Source organism: Arvicola amphibius, chromosome 2 (genome assembly GCF_903992535.2).
Source record: "Arvicola amphibius chromosome 2, mArvAmp1.2, whole genome shotgun sequence".
NCBI lineage: Eukaryota > Metazoa > Chordata > Mammalia > Rodentia > Cricetidae > Arvicola > Arvicola amphibius.
Window position 1 is genome coordinate 35,235,425 of NC_052048.2, and position 24,485 is coordinate 35,259,909.

At 47.2% G+C, this 24,485-nt stretch overlaps 1 protein-coding gene across 2 annotated transcripts in view; it reads left to right on the forward strand.

The window, feature by feature from the left end:
- Positions 1-568: 568 nt before the first annotated feature.
- Srgap3 (SLIT-ROBO Rho GTPase activating protein 3) overlaps positions 569-24,485 on the forward strand; it is a 222,449-nt gene continuing 198,532 nt past the window's right edge. For both annotated transcript variants that reach the window (XM_038319202.1, XM_038319203.1), the window contains exon 1: positions 569-667. In XM_038319202.1, the coding sequence (XP_038175130.1) occupies positions 601-667 (67 nt within the window). In that variant the 5' untranslated portion in view covers positions 569-600. The remainder of the gene's footprint in view (positions 668-24,485) is intronic.

Genomic DNA, 24,485 nt, shown 5'->3' on the forward strand with positions numbered 1-24,485 from the left:
GAGCCTTCCAAAGCGAACCGGAGGCTGGCCACACGACCCAGGAGGCGCCGCGCCTCTTGTGGATGTGTGTGTATGAGTGAGCAAGCGGGTGTGTATGTGGGTGTGTGTGTGTGAGTGAGGGTGTGTGAGTGAGGGTGTGTGTGTGTGCGCGTGTGTGTGTATGTGTGCGCTTGTGGTGTGGATGGGTGTGTGCACAGCACAATTGCGTGGAAGCGTGTCCGGGTGAGTGTGCACTCGTGAGTGTGTTTGTGTGTGTGTGTGTGTGTGTGCTCTTGGCTGCTATTATTATTATTATTTTGGAAGAAAAATCCTGGAAATCTGGGGCAGGTTATGGTACTCCCAGGGTGATTTCTCCTTTTGCAAGAGGAGCTGACCAGAGAAAGCCACCAGAGCCATTTCCCTGCCAGCAGAGAGCATTTTCCTCCCTGAAGAAGGATTTCTACCCAGCTCTGCAGCCAAGTGAAAGAGATTAGCCTTGAAACCTGTGAAATCGACTATCGTGGTGTGATTACCCAGGCTTGGGAGAGGACTTGGAAAGAAAAGGAGAAATAAATCAAACAGCCTGTCAGGTTTTTTTTTTTTTTTTTGCCACGTCGGAAGATGTCATCTCAAACTAAGTTCAAGAAAGACAAAGAGATCATTGCCGAATATGAAGCCCAAATAAAAGGTGAGCTGCGGGGCGGAGGGACTTTGCCCTCCCTCCCTTCCCTGGTCTCTCCCTCCTCCGTCTCCTCCTCTGCCTCCTGGCCTTGGTGAGAAGTTGCTCTGCAGCAATAATCTTATTGTAAGGGGGAAGAGCGGCGGCTGCACAAGTCCAGACTGGCTCCCGCTGCAGATAGCGCCTGGGCTGGGAGCGTGAATTACAGAAAGGGCAGAAATCTCTGCATTGCAGGTGTGTGGGGAAGATCCTACGCCCGACTTTAGGAGTGTCACCGGCACTCCATCATCTTGGCGGTGATATGTCACTCTAAGGCCATTTTGACAGTCCAGGCCTCCTCCCTGTCGCTACCACCGTGAAAGCCCTCTGCTATTTATGTATATATTTTCTGATCTGCTCTCCCCACCCCCTTTTTTTGGGGGCTTTTGTGGGTGGTTGTTTCTGCCTCTGCTGCCTTCTCTGGGCTGAAATTCAAATGCACGCGTCTAGGCTGTGGGGGCTCAGCATCCTTAAGCAGTCCTTCTTTGTCAGCCGCGTGTCTTGCCTGGTCTGAGTTGCCATGGATTAACTGTTATGGGACATATTGATCCAGACTAATGCAGGCATTTAGGCATAAAGAGAGAGTTCTGTGCAGAAGATAGATTAGCCGCTGCTGTACAGCCCGGTCCTTCTGTACGCGGTTGTTTCGGGTCATCAGCTTTGGTTCAAAGCCAACACCTCAGTGTACAGTTTGGACTGGTAGGTGCTGCCTGGCTCCCATGGTCCTGGAGAAAGTCTGCCTGCTTGGGAGAGCGAGATGACCTTTGGGTGCTGATTCCAGCTTTGGTGGCACAGAACCCACACTTCTTGCAGAAGCCGCTCCCTAAATCCATGTCAGCTGAGCAAGAGAAGGGCTGCGGCTGTACAGCTAAATGCAGGCAGGCAGCATCCGCCCTCAGGCCAGATGGTGGGCTTTCTAAGCACAGCTTCAGCAGGGAAAGCCGAAGGCTCCTTGCCTGGCTTCCTCTTTGCGGAGCCTGTGCCCTGAGAGAAGTCCGGGCTGTGGCTCTCAGCACCCATTTTCATTCTGGTCCCTGGTTCTTCTTGCTGTGACACAGGGTGTGTTGTGGTTTCACACGGGGTGGGCAAAATACATCTCCAGTGGGTGTGGAGGCCTGGCTTGGAGGCTGTGGAGATGCTGCTTTGAGGTTCTTGTGACCTGAGGATGCCACGCCTGTTACTAGTGCTGCCTGAGGGCTCCACGCCCCAGGAAGTCAGGGGCCTCAGGCTGCCTGTCCCTGCTGCTTTCAACCTTCAGATATTGGGGAGGGCTTTGAAAGGGGAGCAGGCATGGGGTGGGGGTGGGGTGGGGGCTTTATGTTTTCCTTGTCTTTTAGCTTTGGGTCAGACAAGCATGCTGAAGGCCCCTGGGTGGGTCCCAGGGCGAAAGGAAGAGAAATCTTTCCTCTTCTCTGACCTCCCCCTTAGTTTTTAGCTCACTGTCAGAAGCAGTGTATCAGCCTTGCTGACAATTTCAAAACAAGTCCTTTAGCTGCCAGAGATCGGAATTCACACAACTGCTCGGAACAAAAGCTGATTTTCAATTTCGTCTATCTACTTTTTAAGGAGTTTATATATTTTTTAAGAAACTCTTGACTTTTTTTAAAAAATTAAGCATTTAAAAATTAAAAAATTAAACATTTAAAATTAAAACAGAAAAACGTGATGACAGAGACGAGAAGGGGATGTTTGGACGGTTTGTCTTGGTAGGAAATCTGCTTATCTCCTCTTTAAAGGGCTGCTGCCACCGTGCCAGTCAGCCTTTCCTGAGGTCCCACAGCGCATCAATTGCTCCAGCCAATTCACTTCTTTTCACCTTTCACCTTTATTTTAATGACTAACCAGCAAATACCAGGTAATGATAATGAATTTCTTCAGGAAATTGGTCCGAAAGATCTGGTCTCTTTGGTTTAGTAAAAAAAAAAAATTTTTTTTTTCTCTAGTTGGCATCCTGAAGATGTAGTTTGTAAGACTGCTGTACCTGAAGCCCTTTGAAATCTTTCTGACAATGTTTGATGCGTTGGCCTGGTGTGTAGCTCAGTGGTAGAGCACTTGCCTAGTGTGTTCCGGGCCTTGGGTTCCATCCACAGCCGTGTTTGTTATAATCACTGTTGTAGGATTGATGCGCCCAGGGATCTCCAACTTCTGGGACTCGGTTACAGACATCACTGCTCTTGGCCTGCGTGGTGTGCAGAAGGGTTAGTGTGAATCCAGTTCAGAGATAAGCAGCTGAGCCTGGCAGCTCTCGTGACTTACCCAAGGTCGCAAGGCCGTTATCTTCCCAGGCTTGGTATCCCTGGTACATTGTTTGGCTGACACAGCCCCTTGAAGGATTGATGTCAGTAGCAGATGGCAGCGTTGTGCTGGAACTGGCAGCCTCTTGATGGCATCTCATTGTTTCCCCTCTGATTTTCTTCCCTCTGCTTTGTGGCTTGTCTCTGAGGAATGTTTGACCGATGAGCAAAAATAACGCTTTATGCCAGTTACTTTCTTCCTGGCATTTGGCCAGGTTGGTGCAACCAGCCTACTTCATTAAACAAGTCTCCTAGACTGTGGATTTTGTGAGGGGAACTTACGGTTTTTCAAAAACAATATTGAGTTCTCTGTTGGCTTTCTCCTTTTTGTCTCTGAGCAAGGCCTTTGCTGACTTGACAAAGGATGGACACTTTGGATGGACACTTTCATGCAGCATTTCCATTGTAAACATTTTAGATTCAAGCCTTCTCTTGCCTCCCCAGATACCTGAGTCAATGGCTCTGACTGCACACTTGTGCTTGCGTATTCCAGGGATGGAAAACTTGGCATCCTCCAGGCCCACATACTTTATATTTGGACAGCTGTGGCTCATGGAATGTTTTTATTCGATGGCATCACCCACTCATTGGTTCTTTAATTTCTTCTACGTGAGAACTTCTTAGGATAGGATAGACATCTTCTGTGACTGCCCATCCAATTGGGTGTTGGGAGCCTCTGGCTGTGCCATTGACTGTAGTTAACCTTATTTGCTTTGGTAACAAGGCCCATTACCATTTCCTGTCTTCTTTGCTTCACTTGTTTATTTGGGGGTTGTGAGGAATTTCTCATGTACCCTAGGACAGCCTTGCACTTTGTAGCCAAGGATGAGTTTGAACTCCTGATACTCCTGCCTCTTAAGTCCTGGGTTTACAGGAATGCATCAGCATGCTGGGTTTATAGAAGCTATGCTGGGGATTGAACCCAGGGCTTCCTGCATGCTATGCGAAACTACCAACAGAGCCACCTACCAGTCCTTCACCTTCCTTCGATTCACTGCTCCATGGGCTGCAAATCCCAATGCACTGGGTACCTGGAGGGTAAGATGAAGATGATTTGAGGCAGTGGCACACCTTATGGACAGCAGTAGAAGGGGTGGCGACAGTTATGGCAGACCTGAGGGCACATGCCCTGTCCCAGTGCACAGCCATACTTGAGTGCAACCGTTTGCTGCCACTTAAGCCCAACCGCATCTTTCAGTTTTCTGTCGATGTCAGTAACTTGCAGGAAAGCGTCACGTTTTCAAAGAGGTTTTGCCGAGAAGATGCCCCAAAGATTTAACTATTAATACTTTGTCAATATGGTAGAAGAAAGACAACAACCGCTCCCCCCTCCCCCATGCTGCCTGTGATACTCTACCAGTAAATCCTAGGTGTCCCTTTAGCACTTGGCCCTTCGCTGGTTACACCATGCATGTCTGTTGTGTTTCTCTGCTCTTCTAGTCTAGGGGGTCTTGTTAGAAACGCAGTGAATTTGCGCTGACTTGTTCTTGGTCTCCCCACGCTGGCTCCAAACAGACATCACTTCTTGCTGTCCCTTATAATCTGCTTGACAATCTGCTTGTGAACCTTGCCTGAGAGTGAAATTACATTCTCTATCTGGAAACTGGCAGGCTCTCACTCCGTTCCCGTTTTGACAATCAGAACATTTGCCTGTCTCCAGCCTCTTGGTATCCCCCCTGTCCTCCGCAGTTCCCTTGGAGATCACTGATAGCATTTGGGGATCTTATCTGCTACATCCTCCATACCCTGAGCGCTAATTGATCTCACTGCCAGACATAATGGTCTGTTCCACATTCGCTCACACCATTCCTGTTTCCATTTCAGCCCAGTAGACAGTGAAACAGGAGCTCTCTGGTTGACTTTAAGGATATTCAGATTTGTTTTTGGATAACTTTTTAATAGTAAAAATGAAAAAAAATGGGGAAAGAAAAGCTAGCATAGAGGATAAGCATGCAGGAATGGGTATTACTCATTTGTTCATGTATTCATTCAACAAACATTGACTGTCAACTGTGTCCTTAAGTCTTATGTGGAATTTCATGAGAATATATATATATATATATATATGAACACTATATATATATATATATATATATATATATATATATATTACACTATTTAATTTATCTTCTAAGACTTCCTTGGAAAATGATAGTAAAAAAAAAAAAGAGAAGAAAATTGAAAAGGCCCACGATACCACAATACAACCTTACAACTGAGTATCAGTATGAGCTTGGTCTTGTAGAGGGCTTCCTACATGATCCTTAGGAGAGCTTCCTTAGGATGCAGGTGCAGCACACTGGATGGGGAAACTGTGGGGAATGGTGGGGACAGTGGTCAAAAGGGCAGTTCTAGTGGGGCAAGCATTGTGTGCTCCAGCTTGTCATTGCCTGGCTGGAGTGTGAGCCCACGGTGGACAGTTCTCCCACTGTTGGGAGGAAAGCTGAACTGAAACAAAATCTCTTAGTTGTTTAAACGGTGGCCAAACATGTTGGTGGAATAAGGTCAAGGCGGCCTTTAAGGTGAAGTCCATAAAAACGTGGAGTGGAGCGGAAGCCACCATCTTCCTTCACCTTTGTCGTTTCCTCTAAGATAGACCCGCGGTCTTACAATACCAGAAGTCTCCTCTCCCCCCAGATCCTCCACACTTCTCTTCCCCCTCCACCCTCTTCCCACGTGTGTCTTTGCTCTCCTTCCAATGCCTCTGCTCTGTCTGTCCAACTGCCATCCCTCTTCAAAGTCTGCTCAGATGGCCGTCCTCGACATCGGCTGCCTTCCCAGCTCTCCTAGGCAGTATTAGTAGGTTCCCTCCGTCTGCCTCTCTACCCTTAGCACCGTTACTCTTCATCCAAATCCAGCGTTTAGGCCCTCATCCATGAACTCCCACTCCCAAGGGCAAAATGCAGGTAGCCATCTCTGTTTCTTCAGGTTGCTTAGGGTACAGCTGGTTGAGAGCGGCTGGGAAGTGTTTGCTTTGCCACCTCTCTTAGCCTGGACTGCTTCAGCAGAACACACCAGCTGCGTGCCTCTTCCCTCTTTCACCCAGTTCAGGAGGCTGGCCATTCCAAGATCAAGGTGCCAGCAGATTCGGTTTCTGGTGAGAGACCACGTCTGACTTGTCGACAGCTGCATTCCTGTTGGGCCATCACTGGCCTTCCTTCAGAGCCCAAAGTTCACAGTGAGAAAGTGTCTTCTTTCTTTTAAGGGCACAGTCACATCTGGAGGTAGCCACAATCTGTGCCCCCTCTCAGTACCACCGTATTGGGTGTGGGTGTGGGGCTCTCCTAAGCATTTTAGAGGACACAAGCACTTGGTCTAGAATGTCAGTCTTCCTGTTCCAGTGAGAGGAGACACTTTTCCTGTCTGCTGAGTTTCTTACTTTGTCTCTGGTGGTTGTTAGTGGAGCTTTGGTGAAGGGTGTGTTGGAAGTCAGTGGGTCTTTGATGAGTTCTGATGGGGTGCAATCTGGTAAGTGCTCCTTTTAGCCACCCATCAGTAGATCTAAGGGTCTATGTTGGCCATTTCCTGAAATGTTTTTTTTCCCTATCAGAGGTTATAGATTAGTGATGATTTGTCTTCTCCAGGTAGCTCCTTTATTTATCCTCTCAGGGCTGTTACATGCCTTGCTTTGGGCTAATAGCTTTACCTAGTTGGAGGGAGGCAATTTGTGTTTTTCTCTTGTTTTGTGACCCTTCTACCTCTGCAAGAGACTCACCGCTTTTCTAGATGAAGAGCTGAAGTTTAGAGAAATGAAATCGGTTGCCTTAGATGTCTCAGGGCCCATGGCAAAACTAGGTTTGGAAAGGAATCTTTCCAACTTCCAATGGCATAGGAAGATAAAAATGCAGGTGGAGGCATCATGGTGTTGGAACCAGAGGGTTCCTTTAGAGTCTGGGCAGAGTGGGCATGGTTCAGTGCTGTGGCCTAGCTAGTGCCAGCCCTCTCTGGAGCAACTGAGTGCATGTCAGTGGGTGCATCGCTCTGGTGGGAAGTCGGTACTTGGGGTGACAGAGTTGCAAGGTGCTTTGGAAAGATGATGTGAAGGTGGGAAGGATGGGGATGACTGGAGAGATTGGGGCTCCTGAAGTTGGGACCTTCCCTGAGTAGCTGCTGGGAAGGGGGACAGTGCTGTTGTCTCTAAGGTGCTAAGCTGAAGAACCTGTGGCCTCAGGGGTCCCAGCCTCCGGTTCACTGGGAAGTGACTCATTCCTGATAGCTTATTGGTTTTTCTGTGGAGTCTCTTGGCTGGCCAGGAACTGGGCTTTGAATATGTTCTAATTTGTTGACTCATTCTACCAGTTTGTATTTAGGGTACTGTTTCCTGAAGTGTATCAGATGAAATTGGATGGAAGAGGTTTTGGGTGAAAGAAAATAGCTTGATGCTATAATAGGTCTTGAAAATTCTAGGATAAACTAGAGGAAGTGATCTGTTTCCCTCAGGGCTTTAGACAGTCTTGGCAGTGCTGGGTATGAACTGTAGAGTCAGGCCAGTCTTCCCAAACTTTGCCACCTCGAAAGCCTTGTTCCCCAGCTAGATTGCAATATCCTTCCTTGGTTCATGGTTTGAAACATGCCAGCCCTCACTACTCATGAATTATCCATGTCTTTTCTTTTTGCCCATTACCCCATTCCCCGATTCCTTAAGTGCTTTTCTCAGGAGGCAGTTTGAAGATGGACACAGGGAAACAAATACCCACCCAGTTCTGCTAAGTAATGTCAACATGTTGCCTTGTGGTCACTTAGAACGTGTGAGTTTTGACATTTCCAACGGTAGAGAGCTCAGCTACTGATTCAATCACATGGCAGAATGGTCAGCAACTGATTCAACAGTCTGGGTGTGACAGTGGTGTATGTATGCGCGAGAGTAGCGGGTGTTCAAGGCTCCTCCAGTGGATCTCACACTGTCCACTGGAATTGTCTGTTCTGTGCCCAGTGATAACAGTGCAGATAAAAACTGAGGAGCCCATGACTCCTACAGCTCTGAATGAGCCAACCTTGGCCACGACCCAGAGACACAAGAAAGACCCTTTCTTCTCTTTCTGTTACTTGGTTTCCATTTCTTGTCTCTGTTTTGCTGGGTAGTGACAGAGATAAACCTGGGCCAACTTGGGGCCTCTCTCCTGTTTCTTCTGGGATCGTGATCCAAGATCCAGAGGAACTTGAGCAGGCCAGGGTGCTTGTGAACCACGGGCTGTAATTTGCTATCAGTCGAGTTTGGCAGCTGCAGAACTGGGGTGTCATTTTTCTTACTGAGTCTTCAGTGGTTAGTCGTTCTTTGTCCCTTGTGTGTCCCCTTTCCTCATCCTCTTGTATGTAATATGCAAGGACTGGGGTGGGGGCCATCACGTCATTTGCATGTATACTGACTTTGGCCCATCTTGGTTGTTCCTATGAGCCTTGGTTTCTGCTTTAACAGAAATCTTATCTCTTCAGTTCCCATGAATCTGTTTGATAACTCTCTTAGCTAGGGTTTCTATTGCTGTGAAGAGACACTATGACCACAGCAACTCTTATAAAGTTAAGTATTTAACTGGGGTACCTTGCCTACAGTTTCAGTCCATTATTGTCATGGTGGAGAGCATGGTGGCACACACGTAGAGTTGGTGCTGGCTCTATCTTGATCAGAAGGCAGCAGGACGTGAACTGTTTCAAGGGGAGTAACTTGAACAAAGGAGACCTCAAAGCCCGCCCCTATAGTGACACACTTCCTCCAACAAGGCCACACCTACTTCAACAATGCCACACTTCCTATCGTGCCTCTCCCTTTGGGGCCATATCTCAGCTCTGTATTTGTTAGGGTTTCTACCGCTGTGAAGAGACACCATGACCACGGCCACTCCTGTAAAAGGAAACATTTAATTGAGGTGGCGACTTACAGTTTCAGAGATTTAGTCCATTATCATGATGGCAGGGTGATGTGGGAGAGTCTTCTGTTTGTGCTGATTTCAATAAAGAAACTGCCTTGGCCTATTTGATTGGCCAGCCCTTAGGTGGGTGGAGTAGACAGAACAGGAAGAGAGAAGTGAGGTAGATGGCTCAGTCAGATGCTACGCCTCTCCTAAGTTAGTCAGACTGCCCTGCCTCTCCTGAGAGAGATGCGATGAAGCTCCAGCCCAAGATGGACATATGCTAGAAACTTCCAGGTAAGGCAACACTTCGTGGTGCTACACAGATTATTAGATATGGGTTAATCAAGATGTGAGTAAGAGGCTGAAACTAATGGGTCAGGCAGTATTTAAAAGAATACAGTTTGTGTGATGTTATTTCGGGACATAATCTAGCCAGACGGCCAGGAGCTGGGTGGTGGGATGTGGCCCTCAGCTCCACACTACAGAATGGCGCCCGAACAGCAGGGAACATGGCAGTATGCAGGCAGACATGGTGCTGGCTGCATCTTGATCAGAAGGTAACAGGAAGTAGACTCAGGTGTGGCTTGGGCATGCATGAGGCCTCAAAGCCCACCCCCTCAGTGACATACTTCCTTCAACAAGGCCATACCTACTCCAACAAAGCCACATCTCCAAATAGTGCTGCTCCCCATGAGCTATGGGATCAGTTACATTCAAACTACCACACTGCATTTGTAATATACAGGAGTGGGGCATCATATCATTCACACGCATACTGACTCTGGACTATTGCCCCTGGCCCATCTTGATTGTTCCTATGGACCTTGGTCTTTGCTCTAACAGAAATCTTCTCTCTTCAGTTCCCATGAATCTGTTTGGTAACTATGACACCTTCCCTCCCTTGTGATGGGTGGAGCAGAGAACAGAATTATTTTTCCCTTATAGACCTGTGACATCTACATTCACATTATTTTACTTACTCTCTTCTTTGGCATGGGGAATCTTTATCTGCATATGTGTGTGTAATTATACATGTACGTGAGTATGCATGGGTGTACATAGCATAAAACAAGAGGAAATGTGATATCCTCATGTCATGAGATCAGACTTTCTTTTTTAAAGATGTGTGTGTGTGTGTGTGTGTGCGCACACACACACACACTTGCAGGAGTCTGAGGAGTCCAGAAGAGGGTGTCAGATCCCCTGAAGTGTGAGTTCCAGACAGTTGTGAGCTACCTAATGGGAGTGCTGGGGACTGAACTTGGTTCCTATGCAAGAGTAGTAATCACTCTTTACCACTAAGTCTAGAGTCTCTCCGGACCACTTAAAGCTGTTATCAGTGTTCATATATTCTTGGCCTTGTTGAACCTAGGGCCTCATATATGCTAAGCAAGCACGTACTAACTGAGCTACATCTCTGGCTGGCTCACATTCCTACCTTTCGTCCTAAGGACTAAGCATTTGAAAGCCCAACTGCCAGAATGGCTCTTTCTCCACACTGTCCCTGAGTCAGTTGAACATGGAACGCGCTGTGACTTGAGAAGGGCCATAGTAGCCTAAGGAAACATGTAAGGAACCTTTATAATTCAGCACATGGGACTTTCCTTCTCCATCTCCACTGCCACAGCGTGACATCGATTAGCTCTTGTCAGGACGAGGCAACAACTTCCAAATTCATGGATTCTCATGGATGTTGTGATATAACATGAGGGCTTGCAAGTTGGAGTTTCTGTCCTGCCCAGTTCCCACAGTCAGTAAGTCCCAAAGAAAATCACACAGAGGTCTCCATAAGTTATAAACTGAGTGGCCCATTAGCTCAGGCTTCGTATTAGCTCTTATAATGTATATTAACCCGTTATCCTTACCTATGTTAGCCACATGGCTCATTACCTTTTTCAGTGGGACAGGTCACATCCTGCTTCTCCCTTGGTCTGGGCAGGACTGCAGAAAGAGCTTCCTTCTTCCCAGAATACTCCTGTTCTCATTGCCCCACCTCTACTTCCTGTCTGGTTTTCCTCCCTATACTTCCTGCCTAACTATCAGCCAATCAGCATTTATTTCAAATATAATTGACAGAATATAGATGATTGTCCCACACCACTTCCCCCTCTTTTTTTTTAAACAAAGGAAAATGTCTATAATCCATTTTTTTGGGAATGTGGGCATAGTATTCCAGGCTACTTCTGGGTGGTTGGGGGCGCTGATAATCTTATGGGGACCTAAAGAAAATTTAGAGTTATGATCGAGTCTTGACTGGAGTATCCTGTGAGGCTTGATCATCTCATGCAGCATTGAGACCTGGGTCTTTCTTGGTTGAGGAGCTTGGCTGTATAACGTCTCTTCTGCCTGTTCTATATCGACGGTCAACCTGCCCCAATTTGTGGCAACCAAACATTTCTCCAGCTATTACCAAATGACTTCCAGGGGACAAACTTGCCCTCAGTTGAGAGCCATATTTTCTCTTGTCCCCATGGCCTGTTTTCCCCAGAGCATCTAACAGATGTCCTTAGAGTGGTGTCTGTTGACCTCTGTGTAAAGCCCCTGAGTAGTATCCCACAGAGTCTCTCACTGAGGAACCTAGACTGAATTTATAAAACCATGGTGTTCTTGCTTCTTTTCCCTGTCTGCCCTCTGGGTCTCTGCTGATTCTGCGACTTTTCCAATTTCTCCTCTTTCCAGAATGCCCTTTCTCTGGACAGCCACGTGCTTGGCTCTTTGGTATTCAACTCTCTGGTTGTGTGTCACCTCCAGACTGGACAATTGGACAATAGCCATGCAGTAGCGTTCATCGATCAGCTCACTTGAATTCTCTAGCGCTTGGACTACAGGGTGACTTCCCCCCTGTATTTATTTGTTCTCTGTTCTTGAGCTAAAGCTCCCAGAATGAAGCTGAAGGCTGCCTTTAGTAGCCATGTCTGTCTTTCCAGCCTTAAAAGGCTGAGTCAGGGGGATGCCACATTGGAGGCAAGCAAACTCAGAACTTTGGTATCTCTTGTCTTGTTTGTGTGTCTCTGGCATGCAGAGCTTCTCCAGGTGCTTGCAGTGTTTGTGGACTGCTTGAGTGTAGGAATGTGATGAACTTTGTGATTACACAGATTACATCTCCAGGATGAAGCAGATCCAGGCTTCCCTCAGTACAGCTGAGAGATAAGACGGAGGAGCTAGCTGGGCAGTGGTGGCACACGCCTTTAATCCCAGCACTGGAAGACAGAGGCAGGTGGATCTCTGTGAGTTCAAGGCCAGCCTGGTCTACAAGTTCCAGGACAAGCTCCAAACTACAGAGAAATCCTGCCTCAAAAAAAAAAAAAAAAAAAAAAAAAAAAAAAAAAAAAAAAAAAAAAAAAAGACAGAGGGTCTAGAGATGGGACTTCTGCATCCATGAAGAGCCATCTAATACGTACTTAGGTGGTTACTTGTAGGAATGCTTCAGGAAATTGAATATAGTCTATTAGTTAAATTCTTAATACATGTGAGATTGGAGCATGGAAAGGAAAAAAAAATGTATTTCTCATGCCCCTCTTTCATGGTTTTCTGGAAAGACGGTTTTAAAAATGGACAAAGCAATGATATATAACGTGCTAAGAGTGTCGGAGCCTTTTGGAAATTCCGATAAGGAGTTAAGTAGATGCCTAGGGAAACTGGAGAAGTTATTATAGAAGCAAGACTTTTTGGGTGGGGTTTTGAAGGATAAGGAGAAGCTCTCTGGATGGTGGAAGGCATCTTATGGAGTGAGAATAAAATGGGCACAAGGTGTGGGGGCTGCGAAAGGGCCTGGGCGCTTGGGAAATGCTGAGGCCCTAGGTGTGTGCAGGAAGATGGGAGTGGGAGTCTGTGTGGGGGACTGAGGAGCTCTCCAGCCTGCAGGTCCTCAAGTCTTTGCCAGTGGAGTGTGTGCGATGAGGGATGGGCTCAGCTATTTCCTCAGTGTTGAAACACACATCTGCGTTGTAGCATTCATCAGAATTTTCTTGCTTTAACCTTTTTATTTAAAAAATTTAAATTCCATTTATATATGCATGTATGTATATACGTGTCTATATACTTATGCGTGTGGGGTAGAGGCATGTGTGTGCCATGTGGATGCACGTGAAGGTCAGAGGACAGCTAGTGTGAGTTAATTTTCTCCTTCTGTTGGGTGTCACGTGGGTTCTTGGTGGCAGCACCTTCACCTGCCGAGCCGTGTCTCAGACCCTGACTTTTCCTACTTTTAAAGGCTGGCTTTCTTTCCATGGTCCAGGCAGACGACATTTTGTTTATCCACTTGTTTGCCAGTGGCTACTGGACTTGGCCCTGTGTTCTAGATAGTATGACTATTGCTGTTACAAACAGACTTTATGACCTCATTTGTGATTATGGGTGTCTTACACATTCACTATTTCAAAAGTTTTGGAAGTAAAGAAAAATATAGAAAGGAGGAGAACAGTCTAGAAGCCACTCTTGCGGTAACTGCTATAAGCATTCAGTGTCTTTCTTCCTAACCTCACGTCTCTCCTCTCTTAAATCTGCTTCCTATCTGTATGTAGCAGAAAAGAGATCTTTAATGCAAACTTATAGAAATAAATCTGATAGATAGGGATGCAAGTCCAGGGCTTAAAATAGAGCACAGCTTGATGCCCAGGTGAGGGCCTTGTCCATTTGGGTGGGCCTCTTAGGGGGTGTCAAAGGGATGCTAGGACCCACTCTATAGTGGTGCAGGGCTTGTCTTGTCCGCTTCTGACACAGCTCGCTGCAGATTTTAAAGACAAAATGTATGCAAAAGTGAGCTTTCTCATTAGGGACTGCCTCCACACCCATAGCTATTACAGCCACTTCCAGCTTGAACGCTCCTTTTCCTTGCCTCTTCCAGTCTCACTTCCCTCCTGGTCCCTAGCCCTCAGTTCCTGTTCCTGGCAGGGAACCTTCAAAGGACAGCCTTACCTAAGGAAAATGATCATTTCCCTCAGACGCTCACCTTCACCACTGGCCGCTCTTCTCCAGACATCACTCCTTACCCATCGCGGCTGTCTGTGGGCTCCTCGAGTTGTTGCTGGTGCTCTTGGGGTTCCTGATCACCTCTTTGCTCCTGTGCTGATCAGTATTTTTGTCAGCTTGACACAAGCTAGAGTCATCTGGGAAGAAGGAACCTCAATTGAGAAACAGACTCCATCAATTTGGCGAATAGGTAAGCCTGTGTGGGCGTTTTCCTGACTGATGATTGATGTGGGAAGGCTCGTGTGCTGTCCTGGGATGTAAGAGAAAGCCGGCTGGCAAGTTCGTAAGCAGAGTTTCTCCATGGCCTCTGCTTTAGTGTTTGTTTTCAGAGTCTGCCTTTAGTTCCTACCTTCACTTCCCTTCATGACAGATTATAAGATGTAAGCCCAAATCATTTTTTCTCTGTTTAGGTCATGGTGTTTACCGTAGCAAGAGAAAGCAATATACGACAGCCTTAAGAGGTTGCGCCCGCTATCCTCTTTCCACCATTGGTGAAGGTGTTTTTAGTCAGTAGTTCACTGTAAACCTGTAAATCTATAGTTTGCTGTAACTGTCTTCTGGCCATTTGTCTAATTGAAAAGCCTAGATTTTTTTTCCAGGTGGTCAGATTCTCACATGGATTTGAGATTTAGCCGGTGGCAATTGCTCCTAAGGGGGGGGAAAACGTCCTTCTGTAGCTTATAGTGCCTTCAAAGGAGAGAGAGAGAGAGAGAGAGAGAGAGAGAGAGAGAGAGAGAGAGAGAGAGAGAGAGAGAGAGAATAGATATGAATCATTACTGAAGTACCTTCATTTCTTTCAGGCACAAACAAGAGTGGGTGTCATTTCTTTGACTGAGTTTGTGGCAATGAATGGCACCTGAGTGGCAGAGCTGCTCTTGTGTTCTTTTCTCATTGAGACATTTCCAGACAGAGTTAGTGTTATGGTTAGAATGTGTCAAGCCCCCCACAGGCCGTGTATAAGAGCTTGGTTCATAGTTGGAGAGGCTGTCTGGAAGGCCTTCCAACTGGTGGTAGTAGTCTCTAGGGGCAGGCCTTTGGAGGTTTGGTCTATGCCTGGTACAGTCTAGCTCTGTCTGCTTCCTGTCTACACAGTGGGAGTAGCTGGCATTCACACTCCCGCTGGTGCTCCTTCCTGGCCATGATGGCCTGAAAGCCCTCTTGGAAGTGTCCATCAAAATGAACCCTATTTCCGTTGAGGTGCTTCTGCTAGGTGTTTTGATCAGAGATACAACCATTGGTATGGTTGGCCAATAGCACTGTCTTTCCTTTGATCAGTGGCTTCTTTAGATGGGTGTCTCTCATAATGTGCTAATTTGGGGAAACTGAGGAAGCTTAGTCCCTGGCCGCAGGGACTAAGTCTGGTTGCTCTCTTGCCCTCACCTCTGGGCTCTTGCGCTTTCACTTGGCTTTTGTCCCTTGCCCTGCTCTGGGGCTCTGTCCCTGCCTGGTCCTCTTAGTTCAGGTGAACCTCTCTGTCTTTGGCTTCTACTTAGCATACTATTAACACTGAAGCTCTGCTTCAAGTGGCAGAGGCATGAGGACTCTCTGCCAGAGACATGGAATTATGTTGCTAGAATTAGTGTGAAAGAAACGCTGAGATATGGTGGTTCACCTCAGTTGCTTTAGTTTAACAAGTATTTATTGAGCTCCTGCTGTCTTTGCTGCCTTCATAGACTTTATCATTCTATGGGGAATACACCTTGTAACTTGTAATTACGAACATGCTGAACGGTGTGTAAGGGGTTGTGCAGAATACAGGGAGAATTTGCAACAGAGATCTAAATGGTTGAGAGTGCTCTTGGCGATTTTCTGATATTGATCTGTAACACTGGATCATACTGGCCAAGCTGATATCATTGCAATTATTTCCAGAGCTCTTTGGGATCCAGACAGAATCATCTTTCCATTTAGAAAAGGGTCAGAAGTCATGTAAATATTTAAGGGATCAGAGGGTCTAAGTGCTTCCAAGAGAAAAACACAACTGCAGGTGTAAACGATCCAAATAGTTCCAGAAAGAGGACAATCGAATAGCTGTCCTCAGGCTGGTGAATACGGTCATGGAATAGGGGCTTCTGAGGTGAAAAAGGTGTGGATCAGCCAAAGAGATGAAAAGCACCGTGGTTGTGCAGAGCTAAGCAGAAGTCACTCTAGATGCATGAGGGATTCTACAATGTAGAAGGCATTGCTAACAAGGCAGACACCATTCTCTGCCCGGTTTGACTCGTAGCTCCTGGCCAGTCAGACCAATGAGATGTTCACAACAGGTGAAAAGGCATTAGATTTTTCTGTGCACTAGGTTTTCTACTTGAGAAAGGAGGGTCCCAACACCTCTCAGTGTGTGTTTGTGTATGTGTGTGTATGTGCACGTGAGTGTGTCAGTTAAAATGACACATTAGAATTTCCAGCACAATCCTTAGTACACAGTGGCATTTGAAAACCATGAAAATGTTAACAAATCCAGGTGGGGTGCCCGCATTCCGCACCCTGGATGGTGAACCTGATCTTCCAGCTAAGCCCTTGCGAAGAAGATAAACTACTAAAGGTTCCCGGCAGGGGTTTCTGACAAAAGAAAGTTCCAGTAAATGGTGGATAGTTTACTTTTACTTTGCCTTCTCTCTCATAGTCTCTGGACCACCTGGGAAGGTTGTGTAGCAAATTCAAAATCTCTGTAGGGAGAACATTTTCCCTCCTCCACACACTTTTTCAGACTCCTAAAAGAGAGATAGATGGAATAGGAGTGAACGGTCACACCCGACCTTTTAACTCCAGTGTAAGTCAAGGACTATGAATGTGCTATGGGCTAGAGCCGGGACACACAGTCCTGAGACCTGGTTGTCTGTTCCTGCTATCTTTCAGACAAGCTGCATCTCTGGTCTCCACTGGCTGCTAACGGAGGGTTGCCTGCCCTAAATCGTAGCTGCCGTGAGGCTCAGATGAGGTGGTGTGTGAGAAAGTGGACTCCTCTGGGCTACACAATGCTCATTATTTCTATTTTTTGTCTGGCTCCTCCCCGGGACACGCTGCTGCGACAGTGGCCTTGTTTACGTGTCTGTCTCCCTGTGAGTCCATTGAACACAGGGGCCTCGCTTTATTCATTCTCAGGTCCTTGTGCTTAGAGACGGTCATGCAGGAGACATTCAAAGTAAGCTTTGGACTATCAAAGGCAAAGAAATAAAAATATAAAAGTAAAAAAGGAAGTGCAGATAATTAAGTGTAATCCTATGAAAATGTTAAGACTGTTTTCTGGAAAACATTGCCTTTCGCATCTTTAAAAGAATTGAAAAGATTAGCCTAAGTTCTAAGCAGAAAGGACATTGTTAAGGCAGAAGTGGAAACTTGAGCATGGAAAATTTAATCGGCCAGTTTTGTAAAGAGATAGTAGTGCCCTCCTCCCCAGCCAACCAAAGGGGTGTTTAGTTTCCAAGGGGAGAAGTGGATGAAAAGAGGTTGTGAAAAGCAAATCCTGGTACTTTTGGAGAAAGATCTCCCAAGAAACAGGAATGCCCCCCCCCGCCCCCCCCTTCCCCCAGTTTCATTCATTGTCTGTCGGAGGCCTGGAAAAAAGCCTTCTCAGGGCTCCTGAGACAAAGACCCTCCTTGGCCTCCACTCCAGACTTTGGTGGTAAAACCATGTCTCCCACAAGTGGGACAAATTCCAGTTGCCTGACAAAGTTGGGAGGCTCCTCTGTAGCCTTACTGAGGGGGGGATCTATTGTCTCCAAGACCCTGATGATTGTCAGGATGGCTAACGGGGGGGGGGGGGGGGGGGGGGGGGGGGGACACCAGAGCGAATCCAGTAGAGTCCTTGGGGGGCAGGCCTGCTGTTAGGAAAGAGGCCCAAGCTTAGCTTGATACTTGCGTCCTTGTCTATGTAATGCCACAAACCTGCAGTTTTTCCCATTCTCCCTTACCAGTGTCTAAGCACAGGCCAGACAATGCACTATTAGACAGGTTCTTGATTGCTTAGACGCGTGCCAATTCTATATGGACTGCCGTTCGCCTAGGTGAAGCCTATAGTAGCCTGCCAAAAGGTTCTGTGTTGCTTGGGATTTTAATTGGATACTTGGGCAAGGATGTTAGCATGCCTATGTAGTTTAAGTGGCAAGGAGCCAATGAAGGCAGGCTTGGCACAGAGGCTCAGTGTCTTGATAAACTCACGATAAGTTAAAAATATGGCTAAGTTAAACCTACCAACATTGCAGCCATGTTCCGCCTACCTTGAATATGCTCTGAACACCTACAGCAGCCTACAGTTGAGCAAATTTATTTAGCACGAAGCCTATGCTGTAACAGGATGCTTAGCATCTCACACAATTTATTGAATCCTGGTATGTAGAAGCCTCTGCATTGCCGAGTGTTGTTTCCTCTGGTGATCCCGGACTGACTGGGAGCTGTGACTTGACAGTCGCCTGGCAATGAAAAACAGTATTGGATAGTGGTGCACACCTTAATTCCTGCACTCGAGAGGCAGAGATAGGTGGATCTCTGTGAGTTCAAGGCCAGCCTAGTCTGTTGCATGAGTTCCAGGACAACCAAGGCTACACAGAGAAACCCTGTTATAAAAAACAACAACAACAACAACAACCAAAAAAAAAAAAAACCCCAAAAACCATCAAACAAGCAAACAACAACCCAGTGTTGCCATACCACACATTGCTAGCCTTGGAAAAGATCAAAATTCAAAATTAGATACACGGTTTTCCTACTGAGCTTCAATTGTGTTCACACCATTGTCAAGTTAAAAACAGAGATGTGACTGCTGATATTGAAGTGAAGATGGTCGTGACACAGCCTCGGCATCCTCATCTGTTAGGCGAAGACAATAGTCGATCTAGATGAAATGACATAGTGCACAAAATCTCTAGTACAGCGCCTTGCACACTTTGAGGACTCAAATGACGTTACCCATTTTTTATTGAGAATTGCAAGAGTACACCTTGCAAGAGTCTAAAAGCTCTGGGCTCAGTTTCTAACCCCTCCTCCCCCACAAGCATGCCCGAATGGTGGCTCTGCTAGTCTAAGGTAACTAAAACAGCTCTGGAGTCTGTGAGTTCACATGTAGGGCTGGAGCACCTGATCCCTTCCCGTAGGAACTAGTGTGGATGCCCGATCCTGTCCAAAACTCTACCAGACCCAACCAGCCACAAAGGAGAGGTTTGACCCACCCAGCTTTACCTTTGACCCCTTGAAAGTACCTTCTCCAGGATTTTGGTTCATAAAGCTATCTTACGAACGAGCTGGTCCATAGATCTAATCTTCCCTTCCTGTGGGTAGATTTATTATTATTATTAATTTTTTTTTTTTTTAGGCAGAGTCTTGCTATGTAGACCAGGCTGGCCTCGAGTTCGTGGTGATCCTCCAGCTTCTGTCTCCTCTGTGCTGTGTTTACAGGCCTGTGCCACCATAGCCAACTCGGTGAATAGCTTTCCGTGACCTTAGCTGTGACCTTGATCTGGGGAAGAGCAGCTAGAATTGCCCTTGACTTCCCTGGAGTTCAGCACCCTTCTTCCCCTCCTGATCCAGCCGCACTGATTCCTACTGTTCCCGAGAAATCACAGCTTAGCCTGGAACCAGCTCAGGCTGAGCTCTCAGGAAGACCTGGACAGAGATCCAGTGAGGTCTGGTCTGCACCTTCAGCCTGGGGGGTACCTACCTTGAAGCCAATATCCAGACCACGTATCCCTTAACGATTAAACAGTGCCTCTTGGACACCTCTGGCTCTCTTCACGCTCTTGAAATGTTCAAGATCCACTAGGACAGTGGTTCTCAACCAAAACACAACCTCTTTGTGGGGTCCAATGACCCTTTCACAGAGGTCGCCTGAGACCATTGGAAGAACACAGATATTTACATTATGATTCATAACAGTAGAAAAATTACAGCTATGAAGTAGCAATGAAAATAATTTTATGGTTGGAGGGGTCACCACAGCATGAGGAACCTGAGTTAAAGGTCACAGCATTAGGAAGGGTGAGAGCCGCTGCACTAGGAGGAACAAAGGGAACTGACACCACCGACCCCACTGCTGCCCCAGACTGACACCAAGCACCAGGCAAACCAGTGACTTGTTTTGTTGAGAGGCCAACAGAAGTATCTACTTCATATACATGTCCACATCCCCGACTCTTTCAGACTGGGAGATCAGGAGGTCACAGGAGATCAGCCGCCACCAGTGCGCAGGATACTGTCATGCTCTTGGCTGGGAGTGGGTCCGTCCCTGTATCAGTCACTTCTTTCATTTCTGTGACAAAGTGACCTTGACCAAAGTGACTGAAGCCAGGAAGAGTTGACTTTGAATTGGGTTTTGGGAGGACAGCCCGTCAAAGTCGGGAAGGCATGGCAGCAAGAATATGGGCCCAGCCCACAGTCAAGAAACAACAGTGTAGGACCCTAGCAGTAGACAGGTGCTGTCCATGTTTACAGTGGCTCTCCTCTCCTCAGCTAAATCCTCTGGAAACACCCTAACAGATACGCTCTTAGGTATGCTGCCATGGTGCTTCTGCATCGAGTCAGGCTGCCAATCAAAGCCATCCCAAGGCCCATGATCCCGTCTCTCACACCTGCTGCTGCAGACCTTTGCTTAAGCTGCCTGGTTTCTCCAGGCCTCCGGTGTCCCACTTCTGCATCAGGCTAAGAAGTCCAATGAGCCTCTCCAGATTGGCTTGTATAATGAACATAGCCGGCCAATGTGCCATACAATTTGATGTCTTTGATAAGGAAATGCCTCGAAGTGGCCATCATCTTTCAAAATTTCACAGCAGAAATGCCATCGTTATTGCCACGTGCTGAAGAACCAAGTGTCAACCAACAGCAGCAGGCCACACATACAACCTTGTCCCATGTGATACCCCCTGGGGGCTTCAGAGTCGTCTTACTTTGTATAAGTGCACTCTGATGTTTGTACAGTGAGATTAATGTTTGCACAGTGAGATTAATGCTTACATAGTGAGATTGTCCAATAAGTGTTCATTCCTCCACATGTCTCCTCATCAACAATACAACCGATGTCTCTTTGAGGATGAGTTTGAAGTTGGAGTCCAGAACAGGAGGCTGCTGGTCAAGGACTGTTGGCCTGTGATTTCTCATTGAGGAGGACTGGGGATGAGCCTGAAGCTGCTGGAGGTCACTGAGGACCTAGGAATGTGGTGGGTGGTGTCCTTAATTATCCCTGTAATCATTATCATAATGGTTTTGGTATGTATATATGTACATATGTATGTATATGGAGGCCAAAGGTAGATGTGTGGTATCTTTAATTACTCGGGTGCTCTCTATCTAATTTTTGAGCCAGTCTCTTACTGGATCTAGAGCTCATTCTTTTGGCTGGATGCGGCTAGATGCCTGGCCAGTAAGCCCTGCAGATCCTCCTGTCTCTGCTTCCCCAGCAGTAAGATTGCAGGCATGTGTTTTCATGCCTGGCTTACACAGGTGCTGAGAATGAAACTCATGCTTGTGTGGCAAGCTCTGTATTGACTGAGCTGTCTCCCTAGCCCCATGATATGTCTTTGGTAACTAACATTAATTCAATGTAAGGTGACAATTTTAATGCCATTGCACACTTCATAAAGAACAGTTCTGCCCAGCCTGGTTCAAGAACTCTGACTGGACTGAGAGACCTAGGATGGAATCCCAGATTCAGCAGGTAGTACTTTCTTGGCCTCCATTTTCCAACTCTGCCTCAGTTTCTCCCTCCTGGTTACCTCACTGGACTCTCGAGAGGCTTAGATAATATGGTCCGGGCTCAGTTCTTACCCAGTGTTTGCAGCATGGGCCACACTTGACGTGGATCCTCTGTTATTGTTCGTACCCAGATTTTCAGGGTTTGATTGGATCCAAGAATGAAATTTAGAACAGTTACAGCAGCCAGGGCAGCGTGCAGGCAAGTTAGACTCACTAGCATATTTTCCTTGGCTCTGTAGCACTTACAAAAACTGATTCATTTCCAACATTTAAAAACCAAGAGGGTTACTTTAAAAAAAGAAAAAAACCAGGAGTGTTCACATAAAAATCCAGACTTTTGGCATTTTTCAATAAGAAGGAAGATCGCCCTTAGCGGGACAAATAATGGCGTCCTCTTCCTGGGGACGGGGGCTCACACTTGTGCTGGTGTCCATTGGCCTGTTTCACTCCCTGCTGTCTGCTTTGCTCATTGGGGCATCTGAGGTCTTTGATCTTGGAGGAACGGCTCAACTTGGAGTCGACACTCTATAAATACGATACCCTGCAGAGTGCTCGGGAGAAGTAGAGTGAGGGTTGTATTTACTGGCAGGGGTCCACCGTACCATCTGCGTTATCCATTAAAAAAATCGCAAAATACAGAACCTTTGACCTCAACAGTCTCCAGGGTGGTGGCAGGGGCTTGGTCCTCGTAAAAGGGGCTCAGTTTGTACCTGTGAGTGAGATGCCACCTGATTGCAACATGTAGGTGGGCTGAAATTTAATAGGGAAAGGTAAAAAGTCTCACCCTGGGGGCTGAAAAGCCCTCAGGCCAAGTGCAGGCTGCTGAGCCGCATGCTCTATGACCATCCCTGTGAAAAAGACTAAGGTTCGCCTTGATGGTGACTTTCAGTGTGAGTCACTAGGAGCAGCTGCCAGCAAACCTAGTCTGATCTGGGGCTGTGTTTATGGAAGTCTAGTGTCTGGAAGATCTTTCTAACAGAGCAGTTGAAGAGACAGGCAGGCGGCCTCAGGAAGCCTTGATCTCTCCCGGGGAGGTGTTTGAGGCTCAGTGAGCTGTCCCTGCCCAAGATTATCACAGTGGGGGGATTGGGGCTTCAGAAGGAGATTTGTAATAGGTGACATGGAAGGCTGCTGTCAACCCTGAGCAGCCCAGCAGAGGAGGACACTTCTTATAACAAACGGGCAAGTCTTGCTTTCGGTGGGAGAAGAAAAGAAAGCAGGGTGCATTGCAGAGGCTAACTGGGTGCTGCTGTGTGTGGTCAAAACGGGACTGTGAAGGACTGTTTCTCACCAAGGATTTTTAGTCAGTGGAGGTCACTGTCCTTCCTCCTGCCCCTACCTTACCCCCGACTGCTTGCCTGACTCTGGAGATGCAGGGGACAGGAGCTGGCATGCACATTACTGAACTCCTGGGCGAGCTTCACTCAGACAGCATGTGGGCCAAGCACAGACTCCGATGTTTTATTTGGCCTAGGCTGTGTCTTTTAAATATGCGAATTTGATGCCAACGTGTAAAAGTGAGAAGATTTCACATAAAATCTGGCCTTCCAGCACCTTTGAAAAGAGTCAGAGGGTCTGGCAGCACCGGCCTGGCGTTCCTGCGTGGCAGCTTCAGCTGAGGTTGAGGGCTGGATGACTTGAGCGCTCACTTGGCCGTAGTTCTCCATCCATGTGTGTGACCCATTGAACTCAATGACGCGGCCACTGTAGGATTGTAGTTAATGACCATGGCATCATGGCTTGTTTGGGCGAGGGTGTTGGGGACTTCCTCAGGGAGTTATCCCTGACTCCACTTGTTCATCTGCTTGGTGGTGTGGGCAGTGGGGAGTTCACTGGGGAGGAAGCAGAAATGCCTGTCCCTGTGGCTTCTACACAACCAGGTCCCAGTGGTTTCATCTCAGAAAATGACCCCATGTATTCTTCGAGTGGCTCCGGGCACCCAGGGTTTACCCCTGAATTGGCCCAAATCTTTATCCTTGGGACTTCTGTGCAGCGGGGCCTGGCATCTTCTTCTGCAGCAAATCCCTCTAGCTGTTTGCACATAGATGGCCATCTTCCATTTGGCGGGGCTGGCTGGCTGACCTTGCCCTGAGACTATGTAGCTAACAGGGACAGAGGTACTGGGGCTAGAGAGGCTCGTTGTCGTTGTCAGGCAGATGCTGAGCTAGGCTTCTGCCTAGAGGCCCTGGGTTGCCAATGAAGCACTGTGATCATGAAACATATATATTTGGCTTTTGTCTCTTTCCTAGCCTGCAACTAATAAATTCCTTAGAATTTTCAAAGGATATTTTTGTATTCTGTTGAGTTGTCTGACTGCAGGCAGTCTTTTGGTAGAGTTAGACTGGCCGCTGGGCTCTGAAAGGGGTTTTGTGTGGACTTCTTAACCAAGACAGGGTTAGAGGGTTGGGGCTTTCAGCGCCAGCCTATTTCCAGCTTCCAGAGAAGAAGAGGGATAGAGTGGATCACCAATGGCCAGTGACACCACCTGTAATGCCTACATCATGAGGCTCTCATACGCCCAAAGACAGGACCTTGCTAGATGAGGACATGAAGGTGCCATGCTTGAACATGGATGTCCCACACCTCTCTTATATACTTCACTCTCTGTTCCTCTTCTCTTTCCCGGTGGATAGGATTTACAGTGAGCCGCCGGACGCTCTAGTGATTTAATGGGGTGTAGGGAATGGGTTGGGAGAACACTGGTTGACAGGCAGAAGCATAGGAGAAGCAATGTGGGACTTGTAATTGGCATGGGTGATGGGTAGGACAGTCTTGAGGCCTAAGGCTATCTCCAGGTATGTGTGTGTGTGTGTGTGTGCACGTGCTTGCGTGCTGTAGGTTGAGTGGAATGGGAATTGCTTGTGTGATTGACATATAGGACACATCTTTTCCCACATCTGATGTCTCATGTATGACAGAGAGGGAAGAACTGAGATGGGTACCACCCTCTCTAAGAGTTGCCCACTCTGGGCTCAGAGCCTGTCTTTCAGCTGC